The 26,753-nt window shown below is 36.6% G+C and overlaps 1 protein-coding gene across 5 annotated transcripts in view; it reads right to left on the bottom strand.

The window, feature by feature from the left end:
• TNFRSF19 (TNF receptor superfamily member 19) overlaps nt 1-26,753 on the bottom strand; it is an 89,654-nt gene that overhangs the window by 54,633 nt on the left and 8,268 nt on the right. For 3 of the 5 annotated variants that reach the window (XR_011166778.1, XM_069080298.1, XM_069080295.1), the window contains exons 2-3: nt 13,859-13,954; nt 11,216-11,326 (exon numbers count right to left, since the gene is read on the bottom strand). Coding sequence is in view for 4 of the 5 variants with exons in the window: in XM_069080298.1 (XP_068936399.1) it covers nt 11,216-11,326; nt 13,859-13,921 (174 nt within the window). In the remaining variant the exon portion in view is untranslated. Of the gene's footprint in view, nt 1-11,215; nt 11,327-13,858; nt 13,955-23,876; nt 24,005-24,032; nt 24,363-26,753 lie in introns of those variants that run through there. The other 2 variants (XM_069080296.1, XM_069080297.1) reach the window with 2 other exon arrangements.

Below are 26,753 nucleotides of genomic sequence, written 5' to 3'. Positions count from 1 at the left end.
CCAAGTAACTTGAAGACTATATATTTTGAAACTTGTGTCAATTGGCAGTGGTCAAGGGAGTTTCCTCACTGGGAGCTTCCTGTATTAAATAAAATCATAATTCCAGTAAAAACCCAGTACCAATAAAAAGAGTATATAGTAGTATACAAACGGAGCACATTTGGACATGATACATATTTTGTACTTGATTTCATTTAGAGGAAGATTATTTCAATCTAATTTTTATGGGAACCAGAATGAGAATCTTACGAGAGAGGTAACAGTTGAATTCCTTCTTTTCTTTAGATTTTCCACATCTCCCTCCTTAGAGTCCCTTCAAATGCTTATTTACCACTACACTAAATGGTTCTTTCCTCCTATTTTTTTGAGTTCTCATGTCTGCTTTTTTTTAGTTTCTCTATGTCTACCCTCCCCATTAGCCTGCCAGGATTCAGATCTTGCTGCTTCCCTCTACTCTTAACTTTCACCCACTTCTAATTTGCTATGTATGTGATAGGAAATTATATACCCATATTTTCAGTCTATGCTTGACCATACTGGATGAGCTCCTTTTAGCTTAATTCAATAAACACTTATTAAACACCTACTGTGTGCTCAGCACTGTATTAGGTGCTGGGGATATATTGAGATAAATGGAAATTTATTGCTGTATGTTTTCAATCCTCTCTTACATTCTGCTTTGCACATGGCAATGCTTTTTCTTTCTTATTTTGTATTTAAGTTTATGATATGTTTCTTTTTTCTAATTATGTATTTAAGTTTTGGTATTTAAGTCTAAACTAAGAAAATTTTTTTAAAATGAAAAGAAATTTGTTAAAAAAAATAAAATATAAGGTGAACGCACATGGTAAATTACAAGGAGGCCCTAGGAACTGAGAGGGATCAGGAAAGGCTTCAAGTAGAAGCTGATGCTTGAGCAGGGGTTTGAAAGAAACAAGGTTATTCTAAGAGACAGAGACACTTTCCAGGCAGGGAGGATGGTTATCACAAAGGCACAGAGACAAGAGCTCAGGTGTCATGGGTGATACATAGCAAGAGAGTTAATGCACTTTCCATCTGTACCCGTTCTGAAATTTCCAGTTGAAGGTAAAGTTAATATTTGTAGTAAATAGCCTTTGAATGAGCGCCTAAGAGGTTCTCCTAAAAACAAAAATCAGGGACTGGTAGTATTTATACTTTGTAACCTCTACTTAGTATCTTCACAGCCTTCTTGCTCACTTTTAGGTCATTAGTTGAATTCTATGTTACTGAAGTAAATATGATAGAACTTTTAGAGAAGTGAGGTGTTAGTCGTCTATGCCGGTTTTAGCTGATTATTTTTTGCCAACTAAACATTGGAGAAATAATGTTTGTAATTTAGGCCAGTTTTAAACTGGCCAAAATTTTTAAAAATTTAAAAATTCTAGATTTCTAGGCCATGAATGTCTCACATTGGGCCTTGAGTATCTGGATATTAATATTTCAGACAGTTTTGTTTGCCTTTTTGTTGCCTGTTAGTGGATTTATTTTTCAGAGGCTAGGACTAGGGTTATTTGTACTCACTAATTTTCAGGGGTTATTTAAAAAAATTTCAAGAAGATGACACTGGAAGTCCACTGTAATTTAAAGTACCAGCACAACCACTACCACCACCACTACAACCACTTTAAAAAACATAATCCAGCTGGCAGATCATAAAATTCTGGGAACTCTATGTAGTGCCTGTTCAAACCAATCCCATAAATCTTGAAAAGACTAGAATTTCAGAGAAGTTGTTTCCAATTATCCAAAGAAGTAAATTATAGTGTGTAGGATATGATTGTTTGGGGCACAACAAAGAAAATTTATCAAAGCATTTAAAACTTACAGACTTGATCTGTCATATTTCTGATGCGTTATAAACATCAGAGTCACTGTAATTACTTGAGATGCCTCCAATAAAGTAAACAGCATATAAATATTAAATTGCTTACAATATAAAATTTTAAAACACTCCAATGTCTTCTTTGATATGTCTCATTAAATTAAATAAAACTATTCGTTAAAGGTGCTTTAAAATTCTTCACAGTAGAGTCAAAAAGTAGCTAGGAGAAGTGAATCAAAAGAGCAGAAGGGAAATACTTAGGAAAACAAGATTTTAAAAATAGAGTACAAAAAGAAAAAAAGAGAGCAGTGTGTTCTACCCTTTAGACCGAAGGGGCTCATTCTAAATAGCTTGTCTGTAACTCTTCCATATAAAATTAGCAGATAAGTAAGTGCAATTCTTGGAAATGGTTTCTTTGAAAATGTCATGATCTTAAACGACCTCTCTCCCTTTTGGATTTCAGGTCACCATTTTGATGTTAGACTTCCCAAGGTAGTAAAACTTTTAATCAGAGAGTTCAATCTAAAACTGCCTGGTATGAGACTATGATTACATGATACCAAATCATTTATTTGTCTTTCATTAAATTGACTAATTGTTGTTTTGAATTAGAAAAACAGTAGGTTTTCTTAGTGGCACATCAATTGTTCTGTAGAGTCTGAGTTTCTGGACTGTTTCTGGGAAGCTGGGCTCGTGGAATGAGCTCAATATTTCTTGGTAAAAGTGCTGTTTTACCAGCCCACTGCTGGCTTTTCTGTAGAATAATTTCATACTGACAGAGATGAAAGGCAGAACATGATGCAGGGTTGGAGATGCAGGCTCTTAGTCATCTTACTCAGTTAGGTTTTCTATATATATGTACTTTCTCCTTCCCATCCTCTTCTGAGTTTCTTTCTCAAGACTCAGCTCAAGTTCCATCTATGACAGGTCTTCCCCATCCTTCTCTTCTGAGACTGTATATGTGGATGCATGTGTGTGTCTCTCTCTCTCCCTCCCTCTCCCTCTCTTCTCTCTCTCCCTCTCTCTGTCTGTCTCTCTCTCTGTCTGTCTGTCTCTCTCTCTCTCTCTGTCTCTCTCCACTAGGTGGCACAGTGGATAGAATGCCAGCCCTGGAGTCTGGAGGACCTCAATTCAAATCTAGCCTCAGATACTTCCTAGCTGTATGATCCTGGGCAAGTCACTTTCATAAGAAACATTCTGTTTCCCTTAGTTTCTTCATCTGTAAAATGAACTGGAAAAGGAAATGGCAAATCACTCTAGTATCTTCTTTTTTTTTGCTTTTTGGAGGGCGATTGGGGTTAAGTGACTTGCCCAAGGTCACACAGCTAGTTTTTGTGTTAAGTGTCTGAGGCCGGATTTGAACTCAGGTCCTCCTGACTCCAGGGCTGGTGCTCTACTCACTTTGCCACCTAGCCACCCCTCACTCTAGTATCTTTGCCAAGAAAACCCTAACTGGGGTCACAGAGTCAGACATGACTGAAATGACTCAACAACATATCTATCTATAATAGACATGGTTATTGACATACTGTCTATCCCATTAAAATGTGAGCTCACTGAAGACAAAACCAGTGTTTTTACCTTTCTCTGTACCAGGTAGCACCTCTCAGAGTTCCTGGCCTGTTGTATGTGTGTATTAAATGCTTGTTGACTAACTAACTTCCTATGAGTAGCTTCCCTCTGACATAGATTCAAGAGTTGGTGGGATCCAACTGTCTCACTATACTCTCAACCCCATAACCACCCAACCCTTGTAAGCCCCAGTTGGTGAGCTTCCCTCAGTAAAATCCCTCATTGTAAACCATCCAGTCACCCTTTTGTCTTTTTTCCCTCCTCAAATATGGCAAATGCTGGTACATAGTAATGATCTAAAGCTGGAAAGGACCTTGGAAGCCCTTTATTCCGACCCTCTTATCTCACAGATGAGGAAAAGGAGGCCCAGAGAGGGTAAGTAATTTGCTCAAGGTCACATAGGTAGCAAAAGTCAGCAGTTGAATTAGGGTCCTATGACTCTAACTTCAGTTCTCTTTGTACTGCAGCAAGAGATGTACCTTTCACCTTTCACTGTAGATAAGACCCCAGACTACCTGAAAGATCCTTACCAAGTAGCAACAGTCCATGGTCTAGAATTTCAGGAGCAGCAAATGGTCTAAAGTAGTCTTTATATATGTCCTGAAGTTGTTTGTTTAAAAAAATTTTTTTTAAAAAGTTTCAAAATCAAGTGATTAGTTTCATATTTGGACCTGGCAAGAGTTATTTGTGGATGGATTTTTAGAATATCAAAATGAAAATTATAAATTAGATTCATGTCAGTGGTATTTAGAAATTGGCCCTCTTCCTTACATTTAATAAAACAGCACAAGTTGTTTTCTCCAGCTTCCAGTTTGTAAGATTCTGGAGTTGGTTGTTTTTTTATTGTTTCTATTGTTGTTTTTAAAAAATTAAAAGCTGGAGCTTGTTAATATTTGCCAAATAGCATTCAGCTCCATCAAGTATAATTAAGCATAAGTAAAATGGACAACACTTTAACTAAATGGTGGGAATAAATAGCTTTTATGCCTACAAATTACATTAACATTTTTCTTGCATCTCTTCACATGAACTAAAGCTACCTTTAAGAGAAATAAACTGAAAAAGTATGGAGATAGACATCCACCTCTGCGGGAAAAGGAATGTTGTTGTTTATAAGAGTTAATTTTTCACATTAACAAAAGTCATCCCAATAATTGGTTAGAAAAGCTTACTTTGAAAACCGTGCCAAAGACTCAAAGCCCAACTGTTTCCAGTGGTTCATGCAAAAACTAGTTTCCTGATTTACGGCTGGGAGATGCTCATGTTAAAAGCACACTGTTGGCACTTAAGACTTAAAATGGAATACTTGCTGAAGAGGCACAGTCATGGCTGGGCAAATTCTAGACAGTGAAAATTAAAAGTCTAATGTGGTTACTTTAAGAAAACAATATCATGCTCTCCCACAAATCCCAAAGTTTTTGTTTATTTTCTTGAATTGTAAGGAAGTCCAATGGCTTCCTCAAATATATGTGCTGTTTATAGAACGATTTATACATCTTTTCATATTCTTAATTTTTAGATAAACAGAATCATCAGATCTACTTTTACTAAAAAGAAAAAATTTTTAATTATTGGTCCTATAAATTATAATAGACTATAGGGCAGCTAGGTAGTGTAGTAGATAGAGTTCTGGACCTGGAGTCAGGAAGACTCATCTTCCTGAGTTCAAATTTGGCCTCAGACACTTACTAGCTATGTGACCCTGTATAAGTCACTTAACCCTGTTTGCCTCAGTTTCCTTATCTGTAAAATGAACTAGAGAAGAAATGGCAAACATTCCAGTATCCTTGCCAAGAAAAACCCAAGTAGGGTCACAAAGAGTTGTACATGACTGAAAAACAATTCACATTACAAATAGGTTGGAGAAACACTGGTCTAATATGGAATACATTAGTTAAGCTATACTTCACTGGGTCAAAAATCTGTAATGTATTTTTCTTGTAACAATGGCAAATTAACTTGGTTTATTAAAATGGTGTGGCTTGATTATCACTTTTCAAAAGCACCACAAACTTTTTAGAATCCAGAAAACAGATTGCAGGGAATGACCTTCTTAGAAAAATCTGGTTGCTGTATGAGGCAGCATAGTATAGTCAGTCAGCTGTTTAAGTGAATTATGTTTACATAGTCTTTAAATATGGAGATTTTTAATTACATAATTATTGTGTTTTGAAAATCCTTTTCTGGTAGAATACAGATCGTGAATTGTCACTGAGTTTCAGTTTCAAGAGAAAAGGTCTTCAGCAAGATGCATCATCAGAACCAAAAGCAACCCATGCCCTTAAAGATCTACTGAAATCATGTTATCAAAGAGTAGAATAGGAAGAAGCCTACAGTAGTTGCAAAACTCTGGATTTTTTCCGGATCATCATCATCATCATCATCATCAACCTGCATGGTCTAGGGATAGAGCAAGGGTTTTTAACCTGAGCTCTTGTAAGCTTGGCTGTTTTTAAAAAAAAACAAACTGTATATGAACATAATTGTTTTCTTTGTAATCCTATGTATTCTTATTTTATGCATTAAAAAAAATTTTCCTAAGAAGGGATCCAAAAGCTTCACCAGACTGCCAAAGGGGTTAAAGACACAAAAAAGGTTAGAAACCCCAGGTCTAGGAGCATTTTAAGAGGTAGAGAATATAGCAATAGGTAGTAAAGAAAATAAGAGAAAATTAGAAAATTTCAAAAGAGGGAAGAAATCATTTCCCCAAAGCAAAATGCTAAATGAGGAAGTCATTAAACCTCAACTTGTTTCTCTAAGAAATCACTATTGGGCAAAATAATAAGACCTCAACCAATTTGGGGAGAACTTCAAGATTTGCTAAATGACTAGAGACACCTTTTGAACTCATACATCTGTGCAAGCTGGAATATACATTCTTCAAATTACTTTGTTCATAATTTTAAAAAAATGTATTAGAACTAGTAAAGACTAATGATTAAATAAGCAAAAAAGTAATTTTGGAATCAGAAACTGCTATTGAGGCTTCTTACTACCTAGTAATTGAAAGGAAATGAGAAGAGGTATGGGAAAAACCACTGACCATGAAGGGTAGTGGGATGCCAAAGCTCCCACTTCCTCCAGACAAGGATGGTATACCAGTAGCATTAAAAAAAAAAAAAACCTGCTACTGAGAATCCTAAAGGCAGAGACCCAAGAGTAAAGCTTAAATCCTAGACACCTTGAAAGAAAATCAAGACTTGAAAAACTTCCAAAGAAAATAATAATTAAGAGTAATAAAACCACAGATGGAAATTCTAAGTATACCTAGCTCTCACCTGCAACATATTTATGACCTATCTTTAAGCTATAGGCATAAACTTTGAATTAAAAAATAATCAGAGTATAAGTAATTGTAAGCAGAAAAGCTGATGTTACTATACATAGAGAAATATGGTTAGGACAAGAAAATGAGGCAAAGAAAATAGCTTATTCTGTAAGCTTTCCACGTTGTCTGAAATGTGCTGTCTTTTTCATGTCAAAGTAGCTTTAGTTGTGGGACTTCAGTAATTGGATCCAGTACTTCCACTTTCCCATAAATTACTTAAAGATGCTGCTGTTTACTGTACTTTTTAGATTCAAAACACTTAGCCTAACCATAATCTTAAACTTCAGTCGAAAAGTTAAAAGAGTTCTCTCTTTTTGTACTTCATAAAAAGGAAATAAGAAGACCTCTCTTATAACTACATATTGAGTTTTCTAAGTAAAAATCTCCTTTAGAATGTTATCCATGAAGTAATTTTTTTAATCACAAATTTGAGATGTTATAAAACTGCCAAACAAATAAGTCTTATTTTTTAGTAAGATGACTTATCCTTTTATACATAAAGCCTGAAAGTAATAATTAACCAAATTAAATAGAACTGATCTTTTAAATGTTTTCACCTACATAAAAATACTTATACTGTACTTTTCTTTCATAGGAAAATCACATGTAGTGGTTAAAACCCTACTATGAGGAACAGAGAAGAAAAATGAACAAATTTATTAATTAGAATAAAGATTTCTCTTCCTTAGAGGGACTGAGAAAAATCTTTTACCTTGATTTTAGCCAACTAGTAAATAAAAATGTATTTTGCATTTTCTCAACTGTCATTGATTTTCACAAGTTTTTCATTTAACACCAAGAAGCAGAGCTCACCATTTTAATTTATTAAGAACAGAAACCAAGATAGAAAGCTAAATAATTATCTTTTGAAGAGCAGGCATGAAATAAAAATAATCTATGTATTCATAAATTATTTCAGCTTTGGATTTTAACCTTGACACTTTTGTTTTTTTGCTTAATACTGATGATGAAGCAAGGCCATGAAATCTAACACAAGTCTCTAAAGTTACTACTATTGTGAAAAAACATGAAAAAAACTCCAAGCCTTCCTCACCTAATTTATCCTGTTGCTTTCAAACATAGAAAAATGTTAGCAAATATTCCACCCCATCTCCCCTTCCTCCTTCTCCTCCTCCTGTCTCTGTCTCTTTGTTCTTTGATATGTCTAAAGAACTCATCAACTAGTGGCCAACCTGTGGTTAAAAGCCTCTCTATTGACATATCTTTGGAAAGATAAGTGACCTGGATCAGACTCAAAGATTCTCCAGCCAGCATGGTAGAGCCAGTTAGGGCTTATGGTCTGTGGAGACAACCTTCAAGAACCAAGGATCACTTCTTTGCCATAATGAGGCACTGAAGTAGAACTTTTATTCAGAAATATGATACTACAAAAGGTCCAAGATTTATAATGATTTTCCTTTCTTCAATTTCTACCCTAAAAATATTATACAACATAGCTTGCATGCTGTTTAAATGAGTTTTCATTTTAAATAAAGGGAAAAATTTAACATGGATATATAAGGGATTGAATAAAATACAGAACTATAATTTTTCAAAAAATGATTAATATGAAAACTCTGATCTAACATAAAGTTACTGGGATTTCAGAATTTCATTGTGCTTCTTTAGAAGTCTTGTGTCAAAGTTTTCTAGAAATGTTTGGAAGTAAAAGCTAGTATACTTCATTCAAATTGTAAAGAAGGGTTTTGAATTGTTCACATTCTATTTCTGTTAGCTCTTTCTAATATCTTAGATATAAAATTCTTATCAGACATATTTGACTCAAAAGATGTCTGTCAGTCAATCACTTCCCTTCTTATCCTAAGTGCATTGTGTTTGTGCAAAAACTTACCAATTTTATATAATCACAACTATCTATTTCATTTTTAAATTGCCTATATTCTCTAGTCAAGAATTCATCCTCTTGGGGCAGCTAGGTGGTACAGTGAATTGAGAGCATCAGCCTTGGAGTCAGGAGGATCTGAGTTCAAATCCAGCCTCAGACACTTAACACTTACTAGCTGTGTGACCTTGGGCAAGTCACTTAACACCAATTACCCTGCCTTCCCCCCTCCAAAAAGCAAAAAAAAAATCATCCTCTGTCAATCAGTCAAGCATTTATTAACTGCCTACTGTGTGCCAGGCACTATGCTAAGCACTAGAGGTACAGAGAAAGGCAAAAGACCATCTCTTCTCTTGAGGAGTTCACAATCTATTGGGAGACAACATGAAAACCACTACATATAAACAAGCTAAATAGGAAATAATCAAAAGGTACATAATAATCTACTTTTCTTTTATTTTTTTTTAATGATTTAATCTTTAAAATTTAGTCCATGTATATCCACTTTGAATTTTTTGTGGAATATGGTATAACATTTTGGTTTAAACCGAATTTTTGCTCTACTGGTTTCCAGTTTTCCCAGCAGTTCTTATCAAATAGGGAATTCTATTCTAGGTAATTTATATGTTTAGGGTTTTTTTTAGCCCTAAGTTATTGAGTTCAATTATTTCTAATTCTTCTTTGTCTATCCTGTTCTAGTGATTTACATTTTAATTTTTTAACCATTACTGAATGGGATTGATGATTGAGTTTGAGGTTTAGAGGTCTCAAGTGCTATTCCCTCCTTATTTCTGCTTTTTTTTTTCATTATCTCCCTTTATATTCTAGATCTTTTGTTCCTCCGAATGAATTTTGTTACTATTTTATCTAATTCCACAAACTACCCCTTTGGTAAGTTTGACTGGCATAGCACTAATTTTGTAAGTAAATCGGTCATTGTCACAGCCAGGCAATAAGCACTGAGTATAGATAAGAAAATGCTATTTATGCTGTTGTTTATTACTTTTAGAAGCATTTTGTAACTGAATCTACACAGTTATTGGGTGTGCTCTGGCAGAATGACTTCCAAATATTTCGTGTATTTTAAATACATTTTTACAAATTACTTCTGCATTTTTTAGCCAGAATTTATGAAAATCTGATCCCCATCTTAATAATGGGGATTTAGAAGGAGAGAAATTTTTTCCTGAGGAAAAGCTTAAGTAACTGGATTCTCAAGTCTTCTCTCCCTATCTGGTAAAAACAAAGCAAATTCCTGATCAAATTTACCTTACAAACTAAATATATCTATACTTCACACGTAAATTACTTTACACGTAAATTACTTTACATATAACAGCAAAATGTATATCTGAACACATATTTTTGACAATAGAAGTTGAAAATTATCTGTTGAAATGCTACTAGATTTCACACAGAGTTCAAAGAACAGATAATTCAAAACCAAATGTAAAACACAGGATGTTTAAATCACCCTACTTATTTAACACACCAATTCCAAAGAAGCTGCCTCCCATGAAACTCCTAGTTCAATGCATAATTCTTTGTTTCCTGCTGTTTGTAGATCATTGATCAAAAATCTATGAATGACAAAACCAGTCTTTGAACAATGTCAAGCCTGTGGGGAGAGAGCACTCCTTTTTGGAGGAGCCAGACTTAGTCACTTTAAACAAAGGGAAAACTCTATTGTTTCTGCCTTTTTGAACAAGAAGACTTTGATGCTTTCTACAACTCAAGAAGATACTTCAAAGACTTAAAAGCTCCCCAACTAGCAAGTCAGTCTCCCAAAGTGTCAAAGAAAAGAAAGTGGGCCCTACCTTTCTTAAAATGCTTTCAGGAGAATAGAGAACCAAAATTCTTTGCTGGTATATATTTTCCTTAAGTATTATTGCATCTCAAAATTGTAAAAAAGCCTCATTTACAAAAATGCTTTTGACTCAATTTTAATAAAATAAAATCACAGTAAATATATTAATTTTAAATGATAGTATAAGACAGCTCGGGTGAGTTCAGTTGACTTTTTTTTTTTTAAATAAAAAGGTGTTTGCCCCCATCCAGTTTGGATCGGAAGTAGTACTGAAGAAATTCTTCAATTTCATAAATATCATAATAATTTACTATGTGTAGCTTATTGTTGAACCCTGTAACTCACTTGAAGTCAAGCATATATTATTTATTTCTCATCTCTACTCCCATCAAAAACACTCACCTTAGGAGAAAAGCTGACAATTATATCACTTAGTGCATGCCAATATTTATCTTTTATTTATTTTGAATTTATTTTAAAGGTTATGTTTTGTAGCATATCAATAAAATAGTGTTACCTAAAAACATTACTTTTTAATCTCATAACTTTTGTTTGATGGAAGGGCCTATTTTTTTTTTATTAAAACTGAACTAAAAAAAAATCTTTCTCCAAAGCTCTTATCTTGCATATGTTTAGTGCACACAGATTAGGAATAAATAATTACTATTCTTAAAGACTGTGGTGCTTGGTTAAAGCAACACAGTGAAGCAGGATAAAATGATCACATTAATACAAATTTCCAGATTTTCATTTTGGGAAAAGACAACTGACTAAGAGTAAAAACATTTAACTATCATTCTATCATATATGGAATAGATGTACCTTAGACAGCTCCATTCCTGGGCCACATTGTTTGCAGGGGATACAGTTTCCAGAGCGATCTCTAAATTCTTGTTGTCTGCAATCTCCTGTTTCAGACATTATTCTATGTGGCTAAAAGAAAAAAAAAAATACACACAAAATTCAAAGTGAATTGTTCACAATGATACATCACACTAAAGTACCTAGAGTTCTTTGGAATAGAAAGTTGAAAAAAAAAATTCAAGATATTGTTCTAATAAAGCTGTCTGAAATAACTACAGTCGAACCCAAAAATGCTAATTGAGAAAGAAATAAAGCTCATTTTCACTTTTTGAAAAGAGGCCAATTTAGGATGGGATGAATAAGTCAATGAGCCTAATTCTTCAGGGTACTTGAAGGACCATTCTTTCCCCTTAACACAGAGGAAGGAAAAGTTTCTCCAAACCAAGTTTATTCAGCTCCTGGGCAGAATTGTTACTTTCTCTCAGACAATTTTCTGACAATTTGGGTGAAAAGTGATATATTATGTCCTTAAGGGCTCTTGCTGTAGCCTGAGGAGAATGTCTGGAGCCTAGGAAATGTGTAGGAAAGGAATGGGCATGCAGAGAGAGCTATTCTTCCCTGGCTCTGGGGTTTCAGCATTCTTCTGCTCAGTAAACTTCCAAGTTAACAGCAGCCTATTCTCTGATCTGCAAGTAAGAGGATACATTTGCAAATATAATGAATTTGGATGGCCTGTTACACAGGATTTTGCAATGACTTATTAGAAATTTCCAAGTGGATTCAATGTGACTGCCATTAGTTTTGCAGGAACAAATTCAGTCCTTTCCAAGTGTACAAAGTGTACATTTTACTAAGAACCCATGAAAGAACAATATATACTTGCCCTTATTGGTTTGGGTAGAGGCTTTGAGAAATAATTTCTGAGAATTACTGGATAAAAAGTTGAAATTTGTAAAGTGTTTTCAAGTTTGCAAAGTGCTTTACACATATGATCTCATTTAAATCTCACAATAACCCTTTGAGGTAGATGTGATTAATATGCCCTTTCCAAAGGTGAGGAAATTGAAAGGTTAAGTGACTTGCCCAGGGTCCCATAGCTAGTAAGTGTCTGAGCTAGGATTAGAGCTCAGGTCTTTCTGAGTCCAACTCCAGCATTATCCATTATTCCTGCAGGTTATAGTTGACAGAAAAATTAGTGGTTCTGAAATATTTTGAATTCTTCAGAAGATGTTTTACATATATATACATATTTATATGAAATTATATTTTCATCATTGAGTCTTAATTTATTGAGATAATATGCTTAGGGCAGGGAAATCTTAAATTAAAAAAAAACTTTCAGTCAAGGCAATGAGGTTTCTATGCTGTTTTCCAAAAGAGGTCTTTGCTAGCTCTAAATGTGCATGATCAAAAATTATTTAACCCAAAACCAAGACAACAAAGCACTCAGCCCTGATATGAATTACCTCATATTAGCCATCCCCTCAAAGTCAATGATAATTTTTATATTCCTTATCTAACCCCCCCCCCCATAAACCCAATTATATTGAATATAGAGAACATTTCTTCAAGTGAATTTGAATGGAAATTTGAAGAGAGCAAGGGCTGTCTGTGTCTACTTGTTTGGTACAATGCCTTACTACAGTGCCATGTATAGAAAGGCACTTAATAAACGATTTTAGGCAGAGGCTTCATGGCAGGGCGGGAACACCACTGGATTACAAGTCATGTGACCTGATTTCATCTCCTGGCTCTGTTACTTAAAACCTCTCCAGTCTTGGGCAAATCCCTCTCCAGCCCTCCGTTTTCTCAACCTGTAAAATAAACTGGTTAGCCAAGATCATCTTCATGGTCTCTCCCAGCTCTCAATCTGTGATCTTAAGACAGATGGGTTGTGATTTTTTTCTAAGCTCACAGTGAGATAGAAACATCTAAACTTAGATGAAAAAGGCTATGTTTCAAAGATATTCAGAGAAAAATTCCACACAGCCTCCCTTTTTAACTGCTTATGCTTAAAAGCTTTACGCAAATTTTCCATAAGTCTACCTGAATTTCTCATTGTAGATTAACCCCCTTTCTTCATACTCTGTCCTCCATGGAGAAGAGTTACTATGCTCTGAATAATAACCTTTCATATATTCAAAGATCATCATTAAGCTTTGTTTTATTATGTCTCCAGATGAAATAAATTTCAACTCCTTTTAACTTCCCTCATAGGGCCTATTTTCCAACACTTTTAATCATCTTAATGGCTCTCCTTTGAACCTTTTCCAAGTTTTCCACAAACCTTATAAGCCATGCGGTCCGGAACTGGAAATAATACTCTAGTCAGGAAGGGTCTGACTCGTGCTGAGTATGGCACATTTCTATGAGCCACAAGATAATTTATCATTGTCATGGGGCTAGAAATGTTGTTACTCCATTTATTTGATTTCCTCTATATTTCAAAGAAAAGAATTTAAATAATGCCTTTCAAAGTCAAGATTGGATATTTCTGTCCATTTCTGATTCATTAATTTGTACTATGGAAGTAAAAAAAATATTTGAAAGAAAGACAAAGGAGTCTGAGACAATTATAGAAAATACTTTAGACCACATTCTATAATTATATTTCTTTCCTCACATTCAAATGAAAAAGTAGAATGAGAAGGATTTACTTACCAAATGTGCTAGTAAAAATCCTATGGTGAATAATAGTTCTTTTGGCGTTCTTTTAGATTCCATCTCTCTTGATGAATTATATTCCCAATATGAAAACTAAAATCAAAGAAAATAAAGAAAATACATTTAAAATTTTAAACCCAAATGGATTTACTTTGAATTGCCATTTGAAATGCAACAATGTACTTACATAATTGTTGAATTCATTATTTAAAAGGGATCATTTGAAAAAATCAACATGGACAAATGACCAAAGTTTATTTTTAAAACATAGGAGTGAAAAATTCAGGCTTTATCCTGCCAACAAATTTTATTTAACTGTCTTTAACCTCCTTCGTTTTTCCATTTTCTATTTGAAATCACTATTGAGTTGAGTATAGGGCCCTTAGTAGACAGTCACAGCTCAAACTGGGACAATGAAAACTACTACTGACTTCAAAGGCAATTCTTTCCCCATGCAAGGATGAACTTAGGCTATGCCTCTGGGATGTCAGAACAATCAGTTAATGAAGTCAGCGGAGTCAAACAACCAGTCAATTCAGCAGAGAAAAAAAGACAGTCAAACAACTTGTTTGACTTGTCCATTTGGACACAACAGTCAATGAGGTAAATCTGTACATTTGGCATTTGTGAAATCTGATGTACACCAGAAGTATGTGAATTAAGTATAAATGAAAATTAATAGAAGATAAGAACTATAGGATAATTGGATTTAGAGCTATAAGGGACCTGAGAGCTGATCAACTCAAACCTTTCATTTTATAGATGTGGAAATAAAGGGACACAGGAGGTTAAATCATTTTTAAAAATTGGTAAACTGAGTGTTCCCACAGACGATCTGAAGTTGAGACACTGATCTGGGTAATTCAGAAAAAGAAAACAATCAATTTTTTTTAAAAAAGGAAGGATTTTTTTTCTTCTGTCCTAGAATGCTTAGAAGACTATAATTGACTTTTTAAAACCAATCTGATTTGTTCACATTTACACAGTGGCAAAGGAAGAAGAGATCTCCTTAAGAAAAAAGTAATTGTTTAGTGGGAGTTCCTAGGTGTACATCCAGTTGCATTACTGAAAAGTAAGTTGAGAAAGTCCAGGGTTTCTTTGAAGCAGAGGCTTAAAAAAAATACATCCAGAGAAGATAATCTTGTGTGTTCCAAAAAAAGAACAAAGTCCACAGCCTGCTTCCAACTACCTTAAGCAAAACATCCTCTCTAGTTCTCACCCTCCCCAAACAAATCAAGTCACACCAGCATATAAGGAAAAGGCAATCTTTTAGCTGTGTTTAGTTAGCCAGGAGGACATCAACAAGGCAGCACAAATTCAGAGAAAAAGGCAAAATCAAATTGGCTGTCTTAAGTCAAATAGATGCACGTGTATAACCTATATCAGATTGCTTGTTTGTGTTGCGGAGGGAAGGAGGGAGAAAAATTTGGAACTCTTATTATGTAATTTTGTACAGAAATGAATAAGCCATTACTTTGGCATCCAACACTTAAATCTATATAACTTAAATTAATGCTATAATTGCTTAATCACCCAGTTCCCTTAGATTGTGACCATCCCAGTATACAAACAAAACCAAATCACAAACCTTAAAACTCTCCTTCATGATTATTTACATTTCTTTAGAATTCAGGATAACAGGATTATAGATTTAGTTAGGAAAGGGGACTTTGAAGGCCTAATCTGATCTTTCCTTTTAAGGAAGGGAAAACTGAGGTCCAAAAAAGTTGACTTGTCCAAAGTCACACAAGTAAGGTAGCAGATCCAGGAACTCAGAGCCTCTGAGTCCAAGTCCAGGGTTCCTTCCACTAACCCAATATTGTTAAAAAGTACCAACAACAGTTAATGAAGTGATGAATTTTTAACAATTTGTCATTCTAATTTTGAAAAGTTCTTTTAGAATAAAACTGTTAAATTTGTATATAAAGATCCTAACATCAAAAGACTGAGACAGTCAGTTGAACATCCACTTTGTGTAGGCTATGCTGGGTTCTGTGGGGAGTTCACAGCATCACTGGGAGAAAAAAATAAATACTAACAATTATGAACATTTGTATCCAGTTAAAAACCTGACTTTAGCTCTTCAGCCCTTGAAAGCTAATGGGGGTAATAATATAGAAACACACACACACATACACATACACACACACTCCTCACTCATTAAAATGATGGACTATATGTATCCTCAAAAAGATTATACCTTATTTTAGAGGAGATTTTTCTTTAACAAGACAAAATAATTTTTAAATATTGGTGTCATAAGAGACATCCTCTCTTATTTCATTTTCACAAGCCAAATTGGACCAAAATAGAGTTGAATGAAGAATTCAAAACTAGCTATCTCATATCTAACTTTTTAAGGGGATAGGCATTTCTCCCAAGAAAGAAAATCCTCCAGTAACAGCACTGGAAAAAAAAAAGGGTAACAAAACCCAAACCTAACCTATAGTCTTCATTTTACTAGCTGTACCACTCAGCAAGCTATGTGACCCTGGCTAAATCATTTGAAATCTTTAGACCTCAGTTTCCTCTCCTTTAAAGAGAAGGGAGACAGTCCTACTATCATCCAATTCACTAGGTCGTAGTGAGGATCAACAGAGATAATGGCATATAAAAGTAGTCTGAAAACTGTAAAGTGCTCTACAAATGTAAGGCATTACTATTATTACCACCATTTGGCAAACAACCAGTTAATTTCTACTCCCAAAGGCGTAGGAAATAGAATAGAATCTCAAAGGTGATGTGCTCACCTAAGACTCTGAGAATGAATTTGGTGGAAGGACATGGGATCAAGTGGGCTCTGCCACTTAACTATGGGAGCTTGGGGGAGTCATGCTGCTTCCTTGTTCCTCAGTTTCCTCTTATGTAAAATGAAGGGATTGGATTCGATTTCCTATACTGTCTTTTTTTGGATGAGATAGGTTTATTAAAGGGCATTTTAATAAATGCATGAACACAACAGGAAAAATTTAACTTTTCATAAGATAGTCTAAAATCAAGGGACATTTTGCAAGTGATTCAGCTATGATGAAGTGTCAGGAGTATGAACTTGAATTTCCTGGAATAAAATAAAATAAAGAATGAATTTCTTTGGCATTTAAAAGAGGGGGAAAACTGGGCAAAAAAGTCAAGCATTTTAAGTAATAATATTGAAAGTTAAAAATGAATTCGATTACTGGAATGCCGTTTAATTGCTAGACATCTCTTTCTCAAAGACTTTAAAAAAAAACTTCTTTTTTGGAGGGGGGAAGGCAAGGTAATTAAGCTTAAGTGACTTGCCCAAGGTCACATAGCTAGTAAGTGTGTCAAATGTTTGAGGCTGGACTTGAACTCAGTGCTCTATTCACTGTGCAAACTAGCTGCCCCCCCCCCAAATAACTTTTTCTATTGTTCAGTGTTCAATTGATGACATCAAACATGAAATTAGAAAGAATATCAGGCTCAAGAATGATTGTGATTATGTGGAAGTTGGGCAGCTGGTTAGAAGGGCAGCTGTGTAGGTGTACTCTGGTAATACATATTTGATGTGTATGATGCCCCCATCATTAGTTTAGACTTTTTGGCCGGGGGGGGGGGGGGCAGTAATATTCCTTTGATTCCATATTTCCAAGAATGAACTTTTCTAGGTGGTGCAGTGGATAGATAGAGCACTAAGTTTGGAATCAGAAAGACTCATCTTCATGAGTGCGAATTCTGCCTCAGAAACTAGCTATGTGACCCTGGGCAAGTCATTTAACCCTGTTTGCCTCAGTTTCCTCATCTGTAAAATGGACTAAAGAAGGAAATGGCAAACCACTCCAGCCAGTATCCTTGCCAAGAAAACCCCTAAAAGGGGTCACAAAGAGTAAAACAAGACTGAAACAACTAAATAACAATAATCACCTTTGTGTGGAATCAGTATCAGTGATATAAGCGAGAGAGGGTAGACTAATCTTAACAAGTCAATTGTATTCAAGGAGTATGGGCAGGGGAGACTGGAAGTACCAATGACTGGTAGGTGTCACATATGCCCCAATTCCTTGGAACCCTGTGCATTTATTATTCCTTTATGACTGAGGAACAGAGGCAGTGGTGAATACTGTTGGTCATTGGGAAAACCTTTTCCTTCCTGAAGCAGATCCTTCTGATAATGCCTTGTTGCTACTGCTATGTACTTGTCTCCTATTGTACTAAGCAACCACATCAAAAAGAGGCCCATTGAGCATAACTAGAAGACTTGATTTACATAAACTAGAATATAATCACAATAACTATCATTTACATGGTACTTCACATACATTATCTTATTCAATCCTCACAACAATCTTGTGAAGTGGTTGCCATTATTATCCCCATTTACAAAAGAGGAAACTGAGGTAGACAGAGGGTTTAAGACTCAAGGGTGGAAACCTGTGGCCTATCCCCACTCCTGGAGTCATTTACCCAGGATCATAGGGTAGCTGGATGGCACAATAGATAGGCCAGGGGTCAGGAAGACTCATCTTCTTGAATTCAAATCTGGTCTCATACACTTATGAGCTGTGTGACCTTGGGCAAGTCACTTAATCCTGTTTGCTTCTGTTTCCTCATCTGTAAAAAAAGCTTAAAAAGGAATTGATAAATCACTCTAGTATCTGACAAGAAAACACCAAATGGGGTCAGGAAGAGTTGGACAGGACGAAAACAATTCATCAATAACAAATAGAATTAGTATGCCTCTGAAGCAGGATTTGAACACAGGTCTTCCCTGCCTTCTGGAAGCTTTCTCTGCACTGTACCACCTAGCTACCTATTAAACCAGCCATTCAGGCTGCCCATCTTCATAAGCAAGGTTGATATTGCATCTATTTCCCATTTCCACAGCTTCTGAATGGGAAAAGTCCAATATATATATTTTTTAAAAGTACAACTACAAATCCTTATCTAAATATACAAATACCTGTAATGCCATGGTAATCACACAAGATATGGTAAAGGAATTCAATACATATTTATTGTCTGATCCCCTACTCATGTATGAAGAGCTAAACTATTCAAAAGAGAACAAAGGTCTTAATGCTTAACATTTAAGTTTTCTATTTTGACAACACTCTTTTTCTCATATTCCTCTGATTCCATATTTCCAAGAATGAACTTTATGTATAATCTTGCCAAGAACCCAAAATGTGAATCTTAAAAGAGTATTTCAAATAGCCTGAATAATTTTCAGAACGAGTCATTTACTTTGCTTTATTTTCCATCCTTTCTATAAAAACTCCTTGATTTATTAGCCTCTAGATGCAGCCCATGTCAGAGGTAACCATTTTCATGTAATAATCATATATTAACTTTATATAATGAAGCCATATTCATCCCTTACATTTTTCCAATATGCAATAACCTGAAATATTTTTTAAATCAACTTTAATGTAAACTGGCATGCTCACAATTTATAAAAACCAGAGTTGAGGTAAAGCCAGTGCTATAAATGCAGCCTTTAGTATTTTAATACCTAGACTGTAATCATAAATGGATTAAAAACAAATGTCAGTCTCGAACGTCAAGTGATGCAAAATGGATCATAAATATAGGGTACTCCTATCTTCAGGAGGGATTACAACCACCAGCATCTCCTATGGTCTATACTCTCATATTTTAGCTTTCAATTTCACTCTATTCAGCTATAAAATGTCCTTGTGGCATTGTGTAATTGGCAAATCTGTGTGCAGCCTAGGAACTCTTATAGAGGTGTGCTGTATTACACATATTGATGTTGGCCTGGAGATGGAAATGATTTTCCTTTTTGCAATCATGAAATATTTTCTACAAGCTTTAAAATTTTCTGCTGCCAAATGCAATATCTTCAAACACCCAAAGTTCAAAAACGTTAATACCTAATGTCAAACCCCCCAAATCATGCCAATTTGGGTAAAAAAATCAAATCAGCATAAGGTTTTTCAAGTCTAGACTCTCTTCCCTATTACCCTGTCCCCAAATGATGAATGAGTTTCACGGGTCAATAGGTTGATATCATTTTTACACTATAGGACATACTAATGCTTTCAAAATTGTTGCCCAATAATGATAGAGTCACTAAAAAATTATGAGGATTTATAAACCTGCCTTGTGGACCTATGCATCCTAAATTTGGAACAAACATCAATTTGAATGTGAAAGGGGTTTTAAAAGACCACATTTCCATGCTTTTGGAGGAGATTGTGCTCCTCCATCCTCCAAAAATAGCTGCTTAAACTATTCTTTTAAAATATATCCTGCGGAGACCACAATACTTTCTTTTATAACCCAGGGCAGTCTTCTTTTCTCCAGGCTAAATACTCACCATTCCTTTAAGACCTAGGTGATTAAGACAAGCTGATTGAGGCGCTCCTTAATAACACTCAATCAGGCTGATGAGTGTTCAGGCCACTTTTTTTCATGTAAGTGCTGACGTATTTTTATCTCAGGTAGAAAATTTTTTTTAAAAGGCTATATAGACCCACAGGCATACCTTTTAAGACTTATGGAACATAATATGATTCCATTCAATTATCCTAATCCTTTTTTTTTTCTCTCTCTCTCTTTTTTTTTTTTTTTTTTTTTTTTTTTTGCTTTTTGAAGGGGGAAGGGCAGGGCACTTGGGGTTAAGTGACTTGCCCAAGGTCCCATGGCTAGTAAGTGTTAAGTGTCTGAGGCTGTATTTGAACTCAGGTCCTCCTGACTCCAGGGCCCATGCTCTATTCACTGCACTACCTAGCCATTCCAATTATCCTAATTCTTATTGTCAGCATCTCCCAAAAGAAAATGGGCTGTGAATGAACTGTCATGGAAAAAAAAATACATTGCACAAACTGCCTGTTTTTGATTTTTGTCTTCAGCTTTGAAGTTTGTTTTTAAGTCTCTAACTATTTAATAATAAATTGCCATTGGGCAAACTTTTTTCAACTGGTTTTACAATGCAGGCCGAAGCTGTGGGAAAAACGCTGGATTTGGAATCAAAACCTGGCTTCCTCTCTTGTCTGCCACTTACTGTCTGTGTGACCTTGGGACAGTTGGGCGGCACAGTGGATAGGGTGCCCAGCCTGGAGTCAGGTAAGACTCATCTTCCTGAGTTCAAATCTGGCCTCGGACATTTACTAACTGTGGGACCCATGGTAAGTCACTTAGCCCTATTTGCCTCAGTTTCTTCATCTGTAAAATGAGTCAGGGAAGGAAATGGTAAATCACTCCAATATCTTTGCCAAGAAAACCCCAAATGGGGTTCCAAAGAGTCAGACACAAATGAACAACAATGACTGTGGTCATTTCACTTCCATTTTCTGACTCTGTTTCCCCACCTGTAAAAAGGATTTGAAGCAGATGACCTCTAAAATTCCTTCCAGGTCTAAGTTTATGATTCTCTAATTGTCTTGTGGAATTAAGAAGCAACCAATTTATTGACTTGGTCCGTATACTTATTCTAAGTCGGCAGACTTATTTAAAATGAATTAAATGAAAACAAAAAAATGAACTTTTTGCTACAATTTTGAATGTTTTCCTTTAAATATTTTGTTCATTTGGTTTAGAATCAGCTAGGGTTTTTTTTTTTCAAACATCAAAAGGGCTGATTGTTATTAGAAAATGAGGAGTATAGGTTCACTCCTTTAAATAAATTTGAAAACAAGGAATAAAATTCTATTTTAATCCTAAATCCACCTCTGCCTCTATTCGTAAACATGAATGGAACTTTTTGCTTTTGATGAAAACTTCACTCAGTAAGCTCTAAGTTCATGAAGTAGAATTACAACTGAGATAAGTAACATTCATCGAGTATGGGCAGTAGGTGGCAATTACAAATTCTATAGTCTATGTAAACTACAGATCATAATTCTCTGAAGTGATCAGGCTATATGTATCTCTTTCTTTTTAAAGCCCCATAGATATATAGTCCTAGACAAATGAAAGCCATGGTTCTAATGCAAATCTTTTGTATAAGGGACCTTACCAGATTAAAGAAGCAAAGAAAAATTTTCATGTTCTAAAATTCAGATTAATATTTAAGACCAACTTTAAATGTCTAGAAAACCTACTTTATGGCCCTTTAATTAATGGAATAAATTACTTCTATGGCTATCCAGAAACATACAAATAATAAATCAGATAGTATTTAGTATGGAAAGAAGATAATATAAACTCATGCTATGTATTCCATGGAAACAAAATAGTAAGCAAGATATTTTCATTAAATGATAAAATAAATAGCTATAAGAAACAGACCACTGCTGCACACATAGTAATATTTTCACATCACCCTTCAAGGATAAGAAAAAAAATGCTTTATAAAGAAGACAAATTTCACACTAAAGTAGAATTTGGATCACTGAAAATGTTTTTTTTTAATAGTATAATTAGGTGAATAGAATGCCAAGAATAGCCATGTAATGTTCTCATATTCTGCATTAAAGACAACTGATTAAAGTCATACCATGCATGTCTTTCTGGAATTAGTTCAACAATGAACTGTGACATTAAGCAACCAAATATTTTCCTCTTCTGTCTCATATCATGCTCATTATTTTCCAATCTATACCTCCCACTTACAAATTTATTTTATTCTTTAAAATAGTTCTTTGCACCAAGCTACTGATGAATAGCTTGGAGAAGGAAGACAGCTTTTGGTACTAAGATTCAATTACTGTCAATTGCCAAATCTAAATTCTACCTGTAAACTGGTCAGTGACATGGGAAACCTCACCTCTTTGAGAAGAATATAGAAATAAAGTAGCAACAATGCCTAAAGTATATAATTACCTACATAACATAAAAGATGCTGAAGAAATCCTTCCCTAATGCAAAATAATCTGCCCTTTGCAAAAAAGCATCTGATTATGAAATAACTACATTAAAATAAATTTCTTCAGCTTATGCACATCCTGTTTAACAGCAACAGTTGCTGTCAATATAATGGAATCTTAATCAAGTAAGACTGTTAGAAGAAAAAGAATACATCTTAGCTAGCCAATATACATTTATTAAGTGCCTACTCTGTGTCCTATCACTGTCTTAAGGGTGAGGATGTGTAAACTTACACAGATCTACTGCAATTAACAAAAAGTGTATTCTGCCTCAGGTTTTTGTTTTTCAAAATTGATGTTTTTGTTCATGCAAAAAAAAAAGTGATCCCATTAAAGATTTCTTACATGCTAAATACAGACAAGATAAAAAGTGCCCCATAATCAAGGCAACCCTCTCATTTCAAGTCATCCAAACCTTTATTACCAAAGTCATAATTAAGTCCCTATTACATTTATCTCCACAGAACATCAACGGCAAATGTAAAAAGACTTGCAGGTTGTGAGGATCAAACCTTGTTTCCCCCTTTAAAAAGGAAAGAAAGGGCAACCACAAATCTGTTAAGCTCTCTCTACATCATTTTTTTTTTTTACATTAAAGTCCTCTATAAATGTCAACCTTCAATAGAAAGGATAGCATATGTTTATGTAACATTTATGAAGCTTTTGAAAGCCCCTTCTACCTCTCTCCCTGGCTACAATTCTTTTCTGTAATTGCAGAGACTAAACTTATTAATATGAGAGGCTGTTTCCAGCTGCTAAAATCAGTAAGCAGCTCAGCAATCCTCAATCCTGGATGCCCATAGGAACAAGCATCCTGGCAGCTCTCGCGTGCAGTTATTTGGGGTTATTTCCGAAGTGACCACTAACACAGCAGAGATCACGCGTTTGGAGACAGTCTAGGCAATATTCTCAAATTTTCTCTGCCTTTTACCCATATCTTGGAGCATTCAACAAAGTCTTTGGGACAAACCCATGCTTTTAAAGACAAAGTAACCTTCCCTTCCAGAAGAGAAAAAATAAAGTTTTCCCACCCCTCTCTCTGGCTCGGAGGTCCTTCCTTGCCCTACCGGAGTTAGAATCCCTCAGTTTTCCCCCTTTCCCGAAAGACTCAGCGATCCCCCGGCCTTCCTTCTTTCCCAAAGCGCCCTAACATCCAGTGAGCGCTCTATGTCTCTCCAAAGCCAACCACACTCACACCTTCTGCTGCACTGGATGTGCGCTCTTACCGCAGGCGATCATGGGTCACCGCCCGCCCCTCGCAGGCAGGACAGCCCTTCTCCTCCAGCCCCAGCACAGTGGGATCGCCTGAGGGTGAGCATAGCACAGAGCAGAGCAGGGCTGAGCAGAAGCCTAAACGAGGCGCCCATCCCGGGGCAGCTCACCTTCTCCAGTCCCTCGGAGGCCCCTCCCAGAGCGCACTCCTCCTAGCCTGGCTCCCTACTTCCCCTCCGAGGCCCGCCAGGGTCAAGCCCCACGCAGCTCTGCGCCAGGTTGAACTGCTCTGGGCTAGAGGGCAGCCGGGACTCGGCGAAGGAAGGAGAGGCTGGTCCTGGGGGCTTGGCCCTGGCAGCTGCCGCTCCAGGCTATATCCTCTGCACAGCGCCCTCCCGTAGCCCGGGCAACAGCCGCCGCCACTGCCACCGCCTCCGTCTCCCCAGTCCTTCCAGGCAGGCTCACTCTGCACAGCTCCGCCCTCCTCTCCTGTACTTTCCTGCCTACTCCTCCTCTCCTTTGCAGGCCCAGCCCTCTTCTTCAGAGCCAGCCAGCCTGGCCTCTCCAGAGACCCCGCATTCACTATAGGGGCACTAGCGCCACTCTGCACCCCCCTCCCCCCTACATTCTCATCTGTGCCCCGCACCTGCGCCGAGGTGCTACCTTGCTCCATCCTCACTCCATCCGCTATCGGGGGCGCTAGCAGCAGCTCACCACCGTTGCAACACTGGGGGGTAGTGAACCTCGTACTCTCCTTCGTCAGGGTCTGAGGAGGGGTCAGCAATAAACTTCCTCCTAGGACGCCGGAGAGGCACTGGAGTAAGCAACCCCAAGCAGCAGGTAATAGCAAACTGACAAGGGCTTTATGGTGGGAAGAAGGGAAGAAAGGTTGTGGGTGAGGGAAAAGAAGGGAACACACATTTATCAAGCACCTATCATGTGCCAGGCACTGTGCCATGCCCTTTACAGAGATCTCATTGGATCCCAGCAATAACCCTGGGATAGGTGAACCTCAAATCTCATTTTCTAGTCGAGGAAACAGGTAAACAGAGGTTAAATGACTTGCCCATTATCACACAACTAGGAAGAGTCTGAGTTTGCTGACTCCAGACCAAGGTTCTATCTCCATTTCTGCCACCTAACTGTCTAGGCAGAAGGCTTCTCTTCGGCTCTTAACATTTCCCCCATTTAATTCAACAAATATGTATTTAAATGTGTACTGTGTTCAGAGAACTACTGGCCACTGGGGGAAATAAAAAGGTTATTTTTACTGCCCTCATGAAGCTCATACTCTAATTAGGGATAAGACACAAACACAAATAACTAAGTTTAGTTAAAAACAGTCCTTTCCCCAATGTCTAGGCTCCTTCTGAAAAAACTCAGATTTTCCCTTGCCAGGCTTCAGATCTCACTACGCTGTGGGTCCTATCCTAGCAAAAGCCCAAGTATTGCATTTGGACATCGTTGATTAAGGAAAGCCCCTACATGCAGCCACTATAGGCAGATGTGTGGGCCATGGAAGAGGAGCAGCGCAGTGGGTCTCTGCTATGTATGCCTCCTTAATTCTACTGCCTTTCCTCTCTAGGTTACTTACAATTCATTCTAGCCCAACGGGTTTGTTTGTATGTAGTTGTTTGAAGGGTGTCCCCCATTAGAATATGAGTTCCCTGAGGATATGGACTATCTTTTACCTTTCTGGGTATCCCCCTGTTTAGCACAGTGCCTGGCTCATAGTAGGCACTTAATAAATGTTTACTGTCTAAATATTTGTTGAGTCACTGGCTGGTTGCCTGAAGATGATGACTTACTACCACCATACAAGGAAATGATGAGAATTCAGAAGAGCCTTTCATAATTATATGGCTTATGAGGATCATGGTCTTATGATACAGACCATTCAAAGGCCAGCTAGTCCAACCCCCTCATTTTACAGGTGAGGAAACTGGGCTGAGGAAAGCTAAGCAATGTTTCCATTGCAACCCAGATACCAAGTATCTAAATGGACATTTGAACCTATATCCTCTGACTCCAGGTTATTGCTACTTCCATTGTACCATACTGCCTCTCCTACATTTATAGCTTACTAAGTAATTTTAAATATGTACCCATAGCTGAGAACTATAGCCTCCTATTATGGAGGACCCGAGTTCAACCTTGTAGATTTTTCAATAAATATAATCAGTTTGCCTTTACCTCTCGGGGCTCAGAGAATATCTGAATTAGGCTAATTTCTAGTTTTCTAAGGTGTCCTTATTTCCCTTTCAAACTCCATACTAACAAGGAATCGAACATAGAACACATTTATTAATTCATTCATGAAAACAGAAAGGATGTGTACAGAATCCATACACAGTAAAGAAAGAGCAATCCCCTTAGTGTGTTCCATGTTCTCAAGGGACCTACATCATGGCTAGTCTGATGGTGACATCCTATCATCCCACCGTTAATCTTTCCCCACTCCACTCTCCAAAGCACAGAAAGAACCCTCCCCGGATCTTCACAGTCTACATAACTCACAGTACCAGTTAAAGACATTATCTAAATTTGTTCTTCCACTTTGTATCTGTGTGGCTTTTCTTTCCTCTTTCCTTTCCAGCCCCTTTTCCGATGCTTGTCTGGATGATCTTTCTTCCTTGTTCCAGTTCAGTTCTAGCTCCTGTTGTGAACCAGAAACGCCTCTGTTTAATTTTTTTAAACCCTCATTATTATTCTGCTGCTGCCAACTTGTGTTTCTGTATTAGATTTTGTCTACGAACTCTTCACTTTTCCATTGCTTCTGCATTCACCACCTCCATATTGCTGCTTCCACCATTGCTAAGTGTTTCCCTTTCTTTTGGAAACTGGCCAGGGCCAATATGCCTTTGGTCTAGTTAGGATATCTCCATCCCCTT

The sequence above is a fragment of the Petaurus breviceps genome, unplaced genomic scaffold, assembly GCF_028583685.1.
Source record: "Petaurus breviceps papuanus isolate PSGF00001 unplaced genomic scaffold, PetGlider_PUasm1.0 91133, whole genome shotgun sequence".
In the NCBI taxonomy this organism is placed as follows: domain Eukaryota; kingdom Metazoa; phylum Chordata; class Mammalia; order Diprotodontia; family Petauridae; genus Petaurus; species Petaurus breviceps.
This window is presented reverse-complemented; position numbering and strand designations above follow the sequence as displayed.